The following is a 16,165-nucleotide window of genomic DNA, read 5'->3' as shown; positions in this document are numbered from 1 at the left end:
AGCAGAGGAACTATTGACACAATCGGGTCATCTCAGGAATTCCGCTGCGACAAATCAAACCTGTGCTCATGTGTTGGTGTCTGAGGGTGCCATGTTCAGCTGTATCTTCATCATCAGGGATTGAAACTGTGCGTGCCGCCATGGCTGGGTTCTACAGACAGCGCTGCCATTATAGACTCAAGTCTTTGGAGCTACCACCTTTGGGCATTACAACCTACCTCTGGCCTTGGTCCAACTATCAATGGATTTTTCCTACAGGTGTTCTGTTAAGGTTCTGACCCGGGCACAGTCTTTGCTCTGTGTGGACTCTACTGGCTGTACCATAGTTAGAACTACACATTGGACCCAGTCAATTGGGCAGCATCTGTGCTCTTTACTATCGCATGCAAACCTCTAACCTCTCCACCTCACATCTCCAGTCGCCCACCAGAACATCTTACCTTGACTTCCTTCTCCACGTAGTCGCGCAGCAGGATCTGTGGGTCCAGCAGGTAATCAGGAGGGTAGGCCGGCACAGAATGCAGGGGTCTCCGGCAATTGCTGCTCCGCACGGCCTGTCTTCGGGCTGATTTAGGAAACACCAGACGTTTGATTGGAGAGGAGAACCCCTAGGGAGACACCACCAATGGAAAGGGTTTAGCGAGAGTCCGGACTATGAGAAAGCAGAGTAACTACACCATTACAGTGCAAGCAGGGGGAGTAGCAGGCAGGCAAAGGCGTACAGGGTGAGTGCCGGGATCTGGCCATCAGCATTGTCATTTGTGGGGAAGCAGCCGCGCCGTCTAATTTGGGAAGCGCCTGATGTCTCACCGGGTTTTTATGGTATCCGTAGGATGCCTGTAAAGCCCCCACTCCCTCTATGAGATGTGAATTGCGCATCAGATTTTGTTGACATCCCTTCCATAAAGCATGCCAGTGCCAGCGGAGCGGAACGAATCGTGAGCCGGCGTGGGGAAGCGGCACCATCAGAGCGGCTGCAGCACCGTCAGAGGAGCACACGGACAGTGCCAGAGACACACAGGTAAGGCAGCCGCAGTAGAGAGCGCAGCGCCTGCCTGCATACAGGACAAGCCAGAATGGGAGGAAGCGGAGTGGGGGAAAAGCGGTGCTGGGCCATCCACAATAGCAAGGAGCGCGGAGCTCACCCACCCACTCCGCCTGCAGGACAGACGGCCATGCAGCCGCACACAATAGAGAACAATGCACAGAGCCCTGGTAGCTCAGACGGTAGAGCATCAGACTTGTAATCTGAGGGCCCAGGGTTCAGGCCCCTGTTCAGGCGTACCCTCACGTTTGGGGCTGACCAGCATGCCCTGACAAACGTGCCGCTGAGGCTTAGAATGCAGGCCTTAATAACGCCAAAGTTGCAGGGCGATCCCGGCTTTGACATTTGAACAGTACAACAGCTGGGAAGGCTCGAGAGGAGACGAGAAGGTAGAAGGAGCGAGGGTCGGCAGCGTGTCGGAAGCGAAGCAAGCTTTGCATGGTGTGATAGAACTTTTTGTACAAGCATGGACTTGGAGGCTTTTATGGAGATGGCTAGGTTAGCGGAAGCCAAACATGGGCCCAACTGGATGGAGGCCATGATTCCTCAACCAGGGGAGGAGCAGGCTGGGCCCAGTCAGAGGCCTGTTTCCCCCTTAATGTTCCCTGACAACGAACCACAGGACCAGGAAGGGGAAGAAGAGGGAGAGCAGGTCGAGGAGGAAGAATCAACATCCAAAAGGAAAACAACCATGACACAGAAGGCCAAGGAAAACAAGGATCAGGCCAAAAATGTCAAGAAACCAAGGACAACTGGGGCGAGAGACAAGGCGAAGACACAGGAGGTTGTAGCCGTACCGGCACCTACACCTGTGGAGGCGCCAAGGAACCAGGGTCCACTCAGCACGCCTGCAACCAGACCGGTGGCGGTGACTGAAGAAGGGCCCACATCCTTGGAAGCAGTGAAAGGTATGATAATGCAATGTTTGCAGGCATGGGGCAATAATGAACAATTATTGAGTGGGAATGTGAATGGTTTGAACCAAATTGCAAGTGGGGCAGCATTAACACAGCAGAGAGGGGTGACTCTGGGTCCAGGGGGGCTGGGCTCAGGGGACTACCAGGCAGTTAATCCACCCAATAACGGATTTACAGGGGGAGTAAGCCAGTGGGCGGCTAGCTACCCAGGGGGAGTAAGCCAGTGGGCGGGTAACTATCCCAACACGCCATTTCCAGAGGGGCTGGTGCAGTCGCCACAGGGGCAACAGGTGACAACTCTGGCCAGCACAAACCCCATAGGCGGGGTGCTTCAAGGACCCAAGAAGGGGTACCAGTGGCGGGGATGGCAAGCCTGGTGGGGGCAAGGTTTGGCAGGGCCAGGGATAAACCCAGTCTTTAATGCCAGTGGCGGACAAGAGGGGATGTGGGGGCCGAATATGACACGGTATGGAAGGCCGATGCCAGGTTTTGCTCCAGTCCGGGTGTCGGTAAGCTCCTTATCATGGCACATACCAGGGGCCACCAAGGAGAGGGTATGGAGAAAAGAATTTATAGAAATATTGGATTTTGTGGGGATGGAACCTCTGGGAGAAGGTATAAAGGACTTGTCAGAGAAAGAGAAGGAGAAGAGGGACAGGGAGAAACCCAAGGTGGAACCATCCATACATAACTGGTTAAAGGCTTTCAAGGTGTATATGTCAATCATGATAGAGAAATATCCACAGGATGCATTGGCAATGATCGCTTATGAACAGTATATGCACGATCTGTATTTGAAACATGGGGGTGAAGGATGGTTACAGTATGATCAGGGATTCCGGTTGAAAATGTAGGTGTGGCCAGCTTTGTCATGGGATGAGATCGACGTTGGGGGATTCCTAGACATGTTGGTGCCCGCAGGCGAGGGGGATGGGAAAGCCACAGGGGATAAGCCCCAGGTCTGGAGGGGCAGGGGAGGATACGCCCGTCGGGGGAGGGCATCCTTTCGCGGGTACTCCTCCTGGAATAACAGAGCCAGCTACCAGGGGAAGCAAGCTGAATGCTGGAGGGTTAATTCTGAAGGGGGTTGCCCCTTTGGCAAAACATGCCGCTTTAGGCACCCTCGGGGCAGAGGTTCCGGGGACCACAGCTCCTCGGCCAGTGAGGGGAAACGGAGGAGCAGCCCCAAAGCAAAGGATAAGGTCAAGAGGGAATGAGGTAAAAAGCAAAATGTTACTAGCATCACACCCACAGATGTTTGAAAAAATGATTAAAGATGGTCTGCCACCACTGGTTAGCCTCCTAGCAATGACTCCCCGGTTAAATATTTATCACAACTGTGTTGATGCAAAACTGCAGTGGGAGGGCTTTAGGTGGGGTTTCAAGATCCCTTGCACAGCGGTTAAAAAGGGCAGGGAGGCTCTTAATTTGCAGTCAGCACTGGGGATGCCGGAGGTGGTGGCTCGTAAAGTAAACAAAGAGGTCAAATTGGGGAGAGTGGCCGGCCCATTCAAGTGCCCGCCAATGGCAAATCTGGTAGTTTCTCCAGTGGGTCTGGTTCCCAAGAAAGAGGAGGGACAGTATCGGCTGATCCATCACCTCTCCTTTCCTGAAGGGGAGTCAGTGAATGATGGCATAGCTGAGGAGCTGTGTCGCGTGCATTATTCATCTTTTGAGGATGCAGTGGAGGTTGTGAGGGCGGCGGGAAGGGGAGCCCTGATGGGGAAGGCTGACATTGAATCTGCATTCCGGTTGTTGCCCATTCACAAAGAAAGTCAACATTTGTTTGGGTTCAAGGTAAGGGATCAGTACTACTATGATGTGTTTACCTATGGGGTGCGCCATTTCCTGTGCATATTTTGAGGCCTCGAGCACTTTTCTAGAATTTACAGTCAAGCAGGAATGTCAGGAAGGGGCGGTGGTTCATTACCTAGATGATTTTCTGTTCATTGGCAAACAGGGGTCCAGGGAGTGTGATGCCCTCATGAGTACATTCCAGGGACTGATGAATGTGATTGGGGTTCCACTAGCCAAAGAAAAAACGGTAGGTCCAGTGACCTGTCTGACTTTCTTAGGGATAGAAATTGATACAGTCAAGGGGGAGTGCAGGTTCCCACAAGACAAAGTGAAGAAATTGAAGGAGACTATCAAAGGTTTAAGGGGTAAGAACAAGGCGACATTGAAAGAACTCCAGTCCCTGGCAGGTAACCTCAATTTTGCAGGAAAAGTCATCCCAGCGGGTAAAGTGTTTGCCAGGAGCATTGAACTTAAAACTGTGGGGCTGCAGCATGCAGGCCAGCATGTCAGGCTAGGGGTCAAAGTACGGGAGGACCTGGCCATGTGGGACAATTTCTTGGACAAATTCAACGGGGTACTACTGTGGAGAGGGGACAGGAGTAGCAATGACAGGCTCAAACTATTCACTGATTCATCCGGGGCCCTAGGGTTTGGGGCAATTCTTGGCACCAAGTGGTGTGACATCGCCTGGCCGGGGGAAGGGCACCAGCAAGGCATCACCAGGGACATCACGTTGCTTGAGCTCTTCCCCATAGTGATAGCATTTAAACTGTGGGGGGAGGGGCTGAAGGACAGGAAGGTGATGCTCTGGTCGGACAACCTGGCAGTGGTCCAAATCATAAATCAAAGGTCAGCCAGCAACTCCAGGGTGTTGCGGAACTCAACAAATGCATGCTGGCACTCAACATTGAGGAGACATATACCAGGGGTCAAGAACACGGCCGCTGATGCGCTCTCTCGTTTGCAGTGGGAAAAATTTCGAGGGAGTTGTCCCGGAGCAAACAAGGTGATTACCCCGTTCGAAACACAGTGGTGGGACATGATTGGGGCGATCTGAGTTCCCTGGTTCACTCGGCACTAGCACCAGGCACGGCAAGTAGATACAAGGCATGCTGGGAACGGTTCTTGCAATTTCAAAAGGAGGTGTTGGGGGAAGGGCAGAGGGATCTGCCGGTAAGGGCCTTTGTGGGATGGGGTTGGCACGAGGGGAAGACCAGAGCTTGGATGGCCTATCACTTGGCGGCAATCGCCCACTATTTTAAATTGGAAGGTAAAGGTGACCCCACCAAAGAACACTACATTGTGATGGCCATGAAAGGCTGGGCTAAGCAGGGCATGACGAGAACGGGTGAAAGAAGACCCATAGACATAGTCAAGCTACACAAGCTAGTAGGATGCATGGAGGTAATTTGCCGGGACAGATTTGAAGTAGCTTGGCTCACTGCGGCCTTCACGTTAGCTTTCTTTGGGGCATTCAGGGTGAGCGAGCTGGTACCGGAGAACAAGGAGGCCAAGGGAAAAGGTTTCTTACAGTTGGGTGATGTTCACTACTCGGAGGGGCGGTTGACCTTGTTTTTAAGAAGATCAAAGACAGATCAGGAAGGGAAAGGGTGCACAGTGGCTCTCCAACCAATTGCAGGGAGCGCAGTCTGTCCAGTCAGGGCGGTAGCAGGCTTTCTCGGGCGGAGGCCCTCTTCTGGGGGGGAGGCTCCACTGCTCATTCACCGGGATGGGTCCACACTTAGCCGCTTCCAGTTCAGAAGGATTATGGAGCTGGCGTTGGAGAGAACTGGGGAGATTAGGGGAGTGTTTGGGACACATTCATTCCGGATAGAGGCAGCCACGTCAGCCGCAGCCATAGGCCTAGGGGCGGCAGAAATCAAGCAGATTCGGAGATGGAAGTCCGGGTGTTTTAAGAGGTATATCAGACCGGAAAAACTGTAAAATTCACCACTACCTTCTCATCCCATTAGCACCAGCAAGGAGGAGAAGGAGATCGGTCTGGGTGATAGGACACTCATTTGTGTCTAGGGCAGGGGCAAGCTGGACAGTGGAGCAAGAGGAGCTGCAAGTTCAAGATTGGGTGGCGCGAGGTGCTATGAATGAAATGGGCTGGGCGCAACTGCAGGGACAAATGCGCAAATTGCTGGGGAGGCAGCAAAAACCAGGCATATTGGTTATACACCTGGGGGGGAACGATTTGACAAGCCTGGGGAGGGGGGCGTTAATGCAAGAAATTATGTTCTCATTACAGGAGTTGGCGGGTCAGCTGGGAGAAACGGAAATCGTCTGGTCAGAGATAATCCCAAGACCAGAATGGAGGGGTGCGGATAATCACGCGGCAGTGGAGAGATCCAGGCGCAAATTGAACTGTGCAATGGACAAATTCTGCAGGGGCAGAGAATTTGGGCAGATCAGGCACGGCCTGATTAATTTGAAATCACCAGAGTATTATCTCAAGGATGGGGTGCACTTGTCACCGATGGGGATGGAGCTTTTTACTGGAATCTTTGCACCAAAATCCTGGAAATGTGAGGGGAGATAAGGGGGGAGCCACGGTGGGCAGTAACTACCCGTGGCGTGGCGGTGCTTGGGCGGCCAAGCACAAGAGACAGACTCCGGATGAGCCAGGAGAAAGCCAGAAGGGTAATCGCTCTTCTCAGACCAGCGCCCCCTGGGAGCCTAAGCAGCAGGGGCGTCTGGAGGGAACTACAAGGGTTCAGCTTCTCCCAAAGAAACGGCACTCTCCCCGCTCAGGAACACATGCATGGGCAGGCGAGGCTCAGGTGCAAATAGTTGGGAGAGTTGGGCCTGTACTGGACTTTTGGAAGGAAAGGGGAAGCAGGTTGTTGGACACGGAACAGTCGCTGCATCTTCTGAGTTATTTCCACAAATGTGTGCACTGTGGTTTTTATGATGTTGTGAAAAATAAATATGCAGCCTTTTATGCCAGAAACAAAAAGCAAGACTCATTCTACACAGTTCTTGGGGGGAAAGTGGAATGAGCAGTTGTTATGTAATGGGTCCAAATGGACGGATGCACGGGTTATGAGGGTGGGCAGGTTAGCCTGTCCGATAGCAGACCATGGTGTGGATGGAAGGGAAGCATGTGGTGGAGATGTGTCCTGTGGCCAACAGAGACCCTATGTGGACCTCAGGCCCCAAAACCCCCTACCCGTAAGACCTTGAAGATGTACAATGCAAAACAAAATACTTTAATGCCATGGCAGGCCAGACAAGTATTGGCAAACATATTCATTTCTATGCATCTTGTCTTGTCTGGCGACATTAGAGACTGTCTTTGCAGCTGTCTTTGCTGCTTTCTCTGCAGGTTCTTGTATTTCCCAAAGAATGAGGAAAAGCTGAAAACAGTCTTCCTTGCCCTGCTAATAAATGGGGCAATAAACGCCCTGGGTTTGTAGTTGGAACAGTGCAGGTCAAAGTGTCTCTTTCTCCAGCTTCCCCATGACGCCATTTTGGCGGATTCTGGCCTCCCTGGGTTTCTGGCGTGATCTGCGTTGGCCAGGCCCGAGGCCCTCCACATTCTTTACGGGTGAGCATGTGCCTGCGATTTGGGTGTTTGGGCCACCGTAGGGTACACTGAACGCTTGAGGGCTCTGGTAAGCGTTCTGCTGCATTCTAGCTTCCTGCAGCGCCCGGGATGGGCTCACAGAAGGCTTTGCAGTGGCTCGATGAGAGCTCTTTTACGTTCCGGAGAGATACCTCTACCTGTATCTTAATTCCCATATTCTGGAGAGGCTGTGTCTGGGGTAGCCACTGTGTTTGGCTTGTGTGTGGCTTTGGACTCTAGTCTCTAGGCAGGGGCGTTGCTAGGGGGGGGGCTAAGGGGGCTATAGCCCCTGATCTTTTGGTTGTAGCCCCGGATAGAATCTCAGGAGCTACAGCCAAAGGACTAGCTAGCCCCCAGTCCCAACAGTTCTGACATCAGCTTAGCCCCGGGTCTTTTCCAGACCTAGCAACTCCCCTGTCTCTAGGCATTCTTCTGTTTGGATCCGTTGTTTGGGACGTTCCTCTTAATGTGGCGCAAGCTTTCATAGGTGCACTTCTCGATATTTCCCAGCAGAGGGCGCTCCCCACCTCTGCTCACCGCCCAGATTTGGGCAGTTTCTGGGCACACGCAACACCTACCCGCTGACAGAACCTACAGGTGCCACGTTTCTGTGAATGATTTGCCCCGTTCTGTGTTTAAGGCTGGGGCTCAGGCTTCAATGCCATACTGAAGGATTGGGAAAGACATTCTGTCAAAATGTTTTAACATTGCTTTCACAACAAATTCATTTTTTTTCTTGATGGCATAAAATGCACAGGGGGATGCTTTTTTTTCTTTTTCTTTTTGTGGTCATATTCTATGTTTTCATCATTTCGTCATCAACAAAACAACTATATGTGATGGGGAAATATCCTATCATGGGGGTAAACAACACATTAACAGAAACATAAACAGTCACATCTCAATTAACTTAGTAATACCTGCTGTCCACCCTCTCCATAGGGGGTAGCGTTGTGCACCATGAGTCATTAGTCCCTGCATGCGTGGTCATGCAAGGGCTTCTTTCTTGCAATGTTTGTATTGCAAGTTTCAAACCCGCAGAGACGCTGATTTCTGAGGCCCAGTTAAGGGTCGTCTGTGGTTTGTTTGACCTCTTTTCCCTCAAGAAAGAATGAGCTTTTGGTTTTTCCTCAAAGATCCTGCTGGCCTTCTCTTTCTGATGTACCGACAGGGGCCATGTCTTGCCATGTTCACGCAGGAGGGTTGCGGCAGAGGCCGCCTTTCTTGGGAGCACGATTGGCCATCCCACCTACATGTAAAACGCGTTTTACTTTTGTGTCACTCAGTGTAAGGCCTGGCACCCCTTTATCCTCTAGTATTGTCACCAGGCCATTCATATGGATACTGAATATGGATGCGCTTAGAGCACCTCCCTGTAAAACCCCCACCTTTCTGTTTGAAGACCTAACTGGGCTGGTTAGGGGTCTTCAGTTTGCAGCAGCCTGAGGCAGGTTTCTTCCCATTGAATCATGCATTTTCTCCCGCTAGCAGCCTATTGATAGTTAGCGCTGGAGCCAAGATTGAGGCATTTTCTCCCACTAGCAGCCTGTTGATATTTAGCGCTGGAGGCCAGATTGAGGCATTTTCTCCGGCTAGCAGCCTGTTCATATTTAGCGATGGAGGCCAGATCGAGGCATTTTCGCCCGCTAGCAGCCTGTTGATATTTAGCGATGGAGGTCAGATCGAGGCATTTTCTCCCACTGCAGCCTGTTGATATTTAGCGCTGGAGGCCAGATCGAGGCATTTTTTCCCGCTAGCAGCCTGTTGATATTTAGCGCTGGAGGCCAGATCGAGGAATTTTCTCCCGCTAGCAGCCTGTTGATATTTAGCGCTGGAGGCCAGATCAAGGCATTTTCTCCCGCTAGCAGCCTGTTGAAATTTAGCGCTGGAGGCCAGATCGAGGCATTTTCTCCCGCTAGCAGCCTGTTGATATTTAGTGCTGGAGGCCAGATCGAGGCATTTTCTCCCGCTAGCAGCCTGATGATATTTAGCCCTGGAGGTCAGATCGAGGCATTTTCTCCCGCTAGCTGCCTGTTGATATTTAGCGCTGGAGCCAAGATCGAGGCATTTTCTCCCGCTAGCAGCCTGTTGATATTTAGCGCTGGAGGCCAGATCGAGGCATTTTCTCCCGCTAGCAGCCTGTTGATATTTAGCGCTGGAGCCAAGACTGAGGCATTTTCTCCCACTAGTAGCCTGTTGATATTTAGTGATGGAAGCCAGATTGAGGCATTTTCTCCCGCTAGCAGTCTGTTGATATTTAGTGCTGGAGCCAAGATTGAGGCATTTTCTCCCGCTAGCAGCCTGTTGATATTTAGCGGTGGAGGCCAGATTGAGAAATGTTCTCCCGCTAGCTGCCTGTTGATATTTAGCGCTGGAGGCCAGATCGAGGCATTTTTGCCGTCTAGCAGCCTGTTGATATTTAGCGCTGGAGGCCAGATCGAGGCATTTTCTCACTGTAGCAGCCTGATATTTAGCGCTGGAGGCCAGATCAAGGCATTTTCTCCCGCTAGCTGCCTGTTGATACTTAGTGCTGGAGCCAAGATCGAGGCATTTTCTCACGCTAGCAGCCTGTTGATATTTAGTGCTGGAGGCCAGATCGAGGCATTTTTTCCCGCTAGCAGCCTGTTGATATTTAGCGCTGGAGGCCAGATGGAGGAATTTTCTCCCGCTAGCAGCCTGTTGATATTTAGCGCTGGAGGCCAGATCAAGGCATTTCTCCCGCTAGCAGCCTGTTGATATTTAGCACTGGAGGCTAGATCGAGGCATTTTCTCCCGCTAGCAGCCTGTTGATATTTAGCGCTGGAGGCCAGATCGAGGCATTTTCTCCCGCTAGCAGCCTGATGATATTTAGCGCTGGAGGTCAGATCGAGGCATTTTCTCCCGCTAGCTGCCTGTTGATATTTAGCGCTGGAGCCAAGATTGAGGCATTTTCTCCCACTAGCAGCCTGTTGATATTTAGCGCTGGAGGCCAGATTTAGGCATTTTCTCCCGCTAGCAGCCTGTTGATATTTAGCGATGAAGGGCAGATTGAGGCATTTTCGCCCGCTAGTAGCCTGTTGATATTTAGCGATGGAAGCCAGATTGAGGTATTTTCTCCCGCTAGCAGTCTGTTGATATTTAGTGCTGGAGCCAAGATTGAGACATTTTCTCCCGCTAGCAGCCTGTTGATATTTAGCGGTGGAGGCCAGATTGAGAAATTTTCTCCCGCTAGCTGCCTGTTAATATTTAGCGCTGGAGGCCAGATCGAGGCATTTTCTCACTGTAGCAGCCTGATGATATTTAGCGCTGGAGGCCAGATCGAGGCATTTTCTCCCGCTAGCAGCCTGACGATATTTAGCGCTGGAGGCCAGATCGAGGCATTTTCTCCCGCTAGCGGCCTGTTGATACTTAGTGCTGGAGCCAAGATCGAGGCATTTTCTCCCGCTAGCAGCCTGTTGATATTTAGCGCTGGAGGCCAGATTGAGAAATTTTCTCCCGCTAGCTGCCTGTTGATAGTTAGCGCTGGAGGTCAGATCGAGGCATTTTTTCCCTCTAGCAGCCTGTTGATATTTAGCGCTGGAGGCCAGATCGAGGCATTTTCTCACGCTAGCAGCCTGTTGATATTTGGCACTGGAGGCAAGATCGAGGCATTTTCTCACGCTAGGAGACTGTTGATATTTAGCGCTGGAGGCCAGAGCGAGGCATTTTCTCCCGCTAGCAGCCTGTTGATATTTAGGGCTGGAGGCCAGATTGAGGCATTTTCTCCCGCTAGCAGCCTGTTGATATTTAGCGCTGGAGGCCAGATTGAGGAATTTTCTCCCGCTAGCAGCCTGTTGATATTTAGTGCTGGAGGCCAGATTGAGGCATTTTGTCCCACTAGCAGCCTGTTGATATTTAGCGCTGGAGCCAAGATTGAGGCATTTTCTCCCACTAGCAGCCTGTTGATTGATATTTAGTGCTGGAGGCCAGATTAAGGCATTTTCTCCCGCTAGCAGCCTGTTGATATTTAGTGCTGGAGGCCAGATTGAGTCATTTTCTCCCGCTAGCAGCCTGTTGATATTTAGCACTGGAGGCCAGATTAAGGCATTTTCTCCCACTAGAAGCCTGTTGATATTTAGCGCTCAAGGCCAGATTGAGGCATTTTCTCCTGCTACCAGTCTGTTGATATTTAGTGATGGAAGCCAGATTGAGGTATTTTCTCCCGCTAGCAGTCTGTTGATATTTAGTGCTGGAGCCAAGATTGAGACATTTTCTCCCGCTAGCAGCCTGTTGATATTTAGCGGTGGAGGCCAGATTGAGAAATTTTCTCCCGCTAGCTGCCTGTTAATATTTAGCGCTGGAGGCCAGATCGAGGCATTTTCTCACTGTAGCAGCCTGATGATATTTAGCGCTGGAGGCCAGATCGAGGCATTTTCTCCCGCTAGCGGCCTGTTGATACTTAGTGCTGGAGCCAAGATCGAGGCATTTTCTCCCGCTAGCAGCCTGTTGATATTTAGCGGTGGAGGCCAGATTGAGAAATTTTCTCCCGCTAGCTGCCTGTTAATATTTAGCGCTGGAGGCCAGATCGAGGCATTTTTTCCCTCTAGCAGCCTGTTGATATTTAGCGCTGGAGGCCAGATCGAGGCATTTTCTCACTGTAGCAGCCTGATGATATTTAGCGCTGGAGGCCAGATCGAGGCATTTTCTCCCGCTAGCGGCCTGTTGATACTTAGTGCTGGAGCCAAGATCGAGGCATTTTCTCCCGCTAGCAGCCTGTTGATATTTAGCGCTGGAGGCCAGAGCGAGGCATTTTCTCCCGCTAGCAGCCTGTTGATATTTAGGGCTGGAGGCCAGATTGAGGCATTTTCTCCCGCTAGCAGCCTGTTGATATTTAGCGCTGGAGGCCAGATTGAGGAATTTTCTCCCGCTAGCAGCCTGTTGATATTTAGCGCTGGAGGCCAGATCGAGGCATTTTTTCCCTCTAGCAGCCTGTTGATATTTAGCGCTGGAGGCCAGATCGAGGCATTTTCTCACGCTAGCAGCCTGTTGATATTTGGCGCTGGAGGCAAGATCGAGGCATTTTCTCATGCTAGCAGACTGTTGATATTTAGCGCTGGAAGCCAGAGCGAGGCATTTTCTCCCGCTAGCAGCCTGTTGATATTTAGGGCTGGAGGCCAGATTGAGGCATTTTCTCCCGCTAGCAGCCTGTTGATATTTAGCGCTGGAGGCCAGATTGAGGAATTTTCTCCCGCTAGCAGCCTGTTGATATTTAGTGCTGGAGGCCAGATTGAGGCATTTTGTCCCACTAGCAGCCTGTTGATATTTAGCGATGGAGCCAAGATTGAGGCATTTTCTCCCACTAGCAGCCTGTTGATTGATATTTAGTGCTGGAGGCCAGATTAAGGCATTTTCTCCCGCTAGCAGCCTGTTGATATTTAGTGCTGGAGGCCAGATTGAGTCATTTTCTCCCGCCAGCAGCCTGTTGATATTTAGCACTGGAGGCCAGATTAAGGCATTTTCTCCCACTAGAAGCCTGTTGATATTTAGCACTGGAGGCAAGATTGAGGCATTTTCTCCCACTAGCAGCCTGTTGATATTTACCGCTGGAGGCCAGATTAAGGCACTTTCTCCCGCTAGCAGCCTGTTGATATTTAGCGCTCAAGGCCAGATTGAGGCATTTTCTCCTGCTACCAGTCTGTTGATATTTAGTGCTGGAGGCCAGATCGAGGCATTTTCTCCCGCTAGCAGCCTGTTGATATTTGGCGCTGGAGGTCAGATCGAGGCATTTTCTCCCGCTAGCTGCCTGTTGATATTAAGTGCTGGAGCCAAGATCGAGGCATTTTCTCCCGCTAGCAGCCTGTTGATATTTAGCGCTGGAGGCCAGATCGAGGCATTTTCTCCCGCTAGCAGTCTGTTGATATTTAGTGCTGGAGCCAAGATTGAGGCATTTTCTCCCGCTAGCAGCCTGTTGATATTTAGCGGTGGAGGCCAGATTGAGACATTTTCTCCCGCTAGCTGCCTGTTGATATTTAGCGCTGGAGGCCAGATCGAGGCATTTTTTCCCTCTAGCAGCCTGTTGATATTTAGCGCTGGAGGCCAGATCGAGGCATTTTCTCACTGTAGCAGCCTGATGATATTTAGCGCTGGAGGCCAGATCAAGGCATTTTCTCCCGCTAGCTGCCTGTTGATACTTAGTGCTGGAGCCAAGATCGAGGCATTTTCTCCCGCTAGCAGCCTGTTGATATTTAGCGCTGGAGGCCAGATTGAGAAATTTTCTCCCGCTAGCTGCCTGTTGATATTTAGCGCTGGAGGCCAGATCGAGGCATTTTTTCCCTCTAGCAGCCTGTTGATGTTTAGTGCTGGAGGCCAGATCGAGGCATTTTTTCCCGCTAGCAGCCTGTTGATATTTAGCGCTGGAGGCCAGATCGAGGAATTTTCTCCCGCTAGCAGCCTGTTGATATTTAGCGCTGGAGGCCAGATCAAGGCATTTTCTCCCGCTAGCAGCCTGTTGAAATTTAGCACTGGAGGCTAGATCGAGGCATTTTCTCCCGCTAGCAGCCTGTTGATATTTAGTGCTGGAGGTCAGATCGAGGCATTTTCTCCTGCTAGCTGCCTGTTGATATTTAGCGCTGGAGCCATGATTGAGGCATTTTCTCCCACTAGCAGCCTGTTGATATTTAGCGCTGGAGGCCAGAGCGAGGCATTTTCTCCCGCTAGCAGCCTGTTGATATTTAGGGCTGGAGGCCAGATTGAGGCATTTTCTCCCGCTAGCAGCCTGTTGATATTTAGCGCTGGAGGCCAGATTGAGGAATTTTCTCCCGCTAGCAGCCTGTTGATATTTAGTGCTGGAGGCCAGATTGAGGCATTTTGTCCCACTAGCAGCCTGTTGAAATTTAGCGCTGGAGCCAAGATTGAGGCATTTTCTCCCACTAGCAGCCTGTTGATTGATATTTAGTGCTGGAGGCCAGATTAAGGCATTTTCTCCCGCTAGCAGCCTGTTGATATTTAGTGCTGGAGGCCAGATTGAGTCATTTTCTCCCGCCAGCAGCCTGTTGATATTTAGCACTGGAGGCCAGATTAAGGCATTTTCTCCCACTAGAAGCCTGTTGATATTTAGCACTGGAGGCAAGATTGAGGCATTTTCTCCCACTAGCAGCCTGTTGATATTTAGTGCTGGAGGCCACATTAAGGCACTTTCTCCCGCTAGCAGCCTGTTGATATTTAGCGCTCAAGGCCAGATTGAGGCATTTTCTCCTGCTACCAGTCTGTTGATATTTAGTGCTGGAGGCCAGATCGAGGCATTTTCTCCCGCTAGCAGCCTGATGATATTTAGCGCTGGAGGTCAGATCGAGGCATTTTCTCCCGCTAGCTGCCTGTTGATATTTAGCGCTGGAGCCAAGATCGAGGCATTTTCTCCCGCTAGCAGCCTGTTGATATTTAGCGCTGGAGGCCAGATCGAGGCATTTTCTCCCGCTAGCAGCCTGTTGATATTTAGCGCTGGAGCCAAGACTGAGGCATTTTCTCCCACTAGTAGCCTGTTGATATTTAGCGATGGAAGCCAGATTGAGGCATTTTCTCCCGCTAGCAGTCTGTTGATATTTAGTGCTGGAGCCAAGATTGAGGCATTTTCTCCCGCTAGCAGCCTGTTGATATTTAGCGGTGGAGGCCAGATTGAGACATTTTCTCCCGCTAGCTGCCTGTTGATATTTAGCGCTGGAGGCCAGATCGAGGCATTTTTTCCCTCTAGCAGCCTGTTGATATTTAGCGCTGGAGGCCAGATCGAGGCATTTTCTCACTGTAGCAGCCTGATGATATTTAGCGCTGGAGGCCAGATCAAGGCATTTTCTCCCGCTAGCTGCCTGTTGATACTTAGTGCTGGAGCCAAGATCGAGGCATTTTCTCCCGCTAGCAGCCTGTTGATATTTAGCGCTGGAGGCCAGATTGAGAAATTTTCTCCCGCTAGCTGCCTGTTGATATTTAGCACTGGAGGCCAGATCGAGGCATTTTTTCCCTCTAGCAGCCTGTTGATGTTTAGTGCTGGAGGCCAGATCAAGGCATTTTTTCCCGCTAGCAGCCTGTTGATATTTAGCGCTGGAGGCCAGATCGAGGAATTTTCTCCCGCTAGCAGCCTGTTGATATTTAGCGCTGGAGGCCAGATCAAGGCATTTTCTCCCGCTAGCAGCCTGTTGATATTTAGCACTGGAGGCTAGATCGAGGCATTTTCTCCCACTAGCAGCCTGTTGATATTTAGTGCTGGAGGCCAGATCGAGGCATTTTCTCCCGCTAGCAGCCTGATATTTAGCACTGGAGGTCAGATCGAGGCATTTTCTCCTGCTAGCTGCCTGTTGATATTTAGCGCTGGAGCCATGATTGAGGCATTTTCTCCCACTAGCAGCCTGTTGATATTTAGCGCTGGAGGCCAGATTTAGGCATTTTCTCCCGCTAGTAGGCTGTTGATATTTAACGATGGAAGCCAGATTGAGGTATTTTCTCCCGCTAGCAGTCTGTTGATATTTAGTGCTGGAGCCAAGATTGAGACATTTTCTCCCACTAGCAGCATTCGATATTTAGCCCTGGAGGCCAGATCGAGGCATTTTCTCACTGTAGCAGCCTGATGTTATTTAGCGCTGGAGGCCAGATCGAGGCATTTTCTCCCGCTAGCGGCCTGTTGATACTTAGCGCTGGAGGCCAGATTGAGAAATTTTCTCGCGCTAGCTGCCTGTTGATATTTAGCGCTGGAGGCCAGTTCGAGGCATTTTTTCCCTCTAGCAGCCTGTTGATATTTAGCGCTGGAGGCCAGATCGAGGCATTTTCTCACGCTAGCAGCCTGTTGATATTTGGCACTGGAGGCCAGATCGAGGCATTTTCTCACGCTAG

At 51.0% G+C, this 16,165-nt stretch overlaps 1 protein-coding gene and 1 non-coding gene across 2 annotated transcripts in view; one reads left to right on the top strand and one right to left on the bottom strand.

Moving 5' to 3' along the window:
• The window catches only part of CCM2L (CCM2 like scaffold protein), a 296,984-nt gene that overhangs the window by 116,580 nt on the left and 164,239 nt on the right, over positions 1-16,165 (bottom strand). The window contains exon 2 of the mRNA XM_069651009.1: positions 441-608. Coding sequence (XP_069507110.1) covers positions 441-608 — 168 coding nt within the window. The remainder of the gene's footprint in view (positions 1-440; positions 609-16,165) is intronic.
• TRNAT-UGU (transfer RNA threonine (anticodon UGU)) lies at positions 1,210-1,282 on the top strand. Its single transcript has one exon. It is a non-coding gene; the product is annotated as a tRNA-Thr (tRNA).

The sequence above is a fragment of the Ambystoma mexicanum genome, chromosome 3p, assembly GCF_040938575.1.
Source record: "Ambystoma mexicanum isolate Mex_15411 chromosome 3p, UKY_AmexF1_1, whole genome shotgun sequence".
Classification (NCBI taxonomy): domain Eukaryota; kingdom Metazoa; phylum Chordata; class Amphibia; order Caudata; family Ambystomatidae; genus Ambystoma; species Ambystoma mexicanum.
Note: the sequence above shows the minus strand (reverse complement) of the source record. Positions and strands in the feature narration are given on the sequence as shown.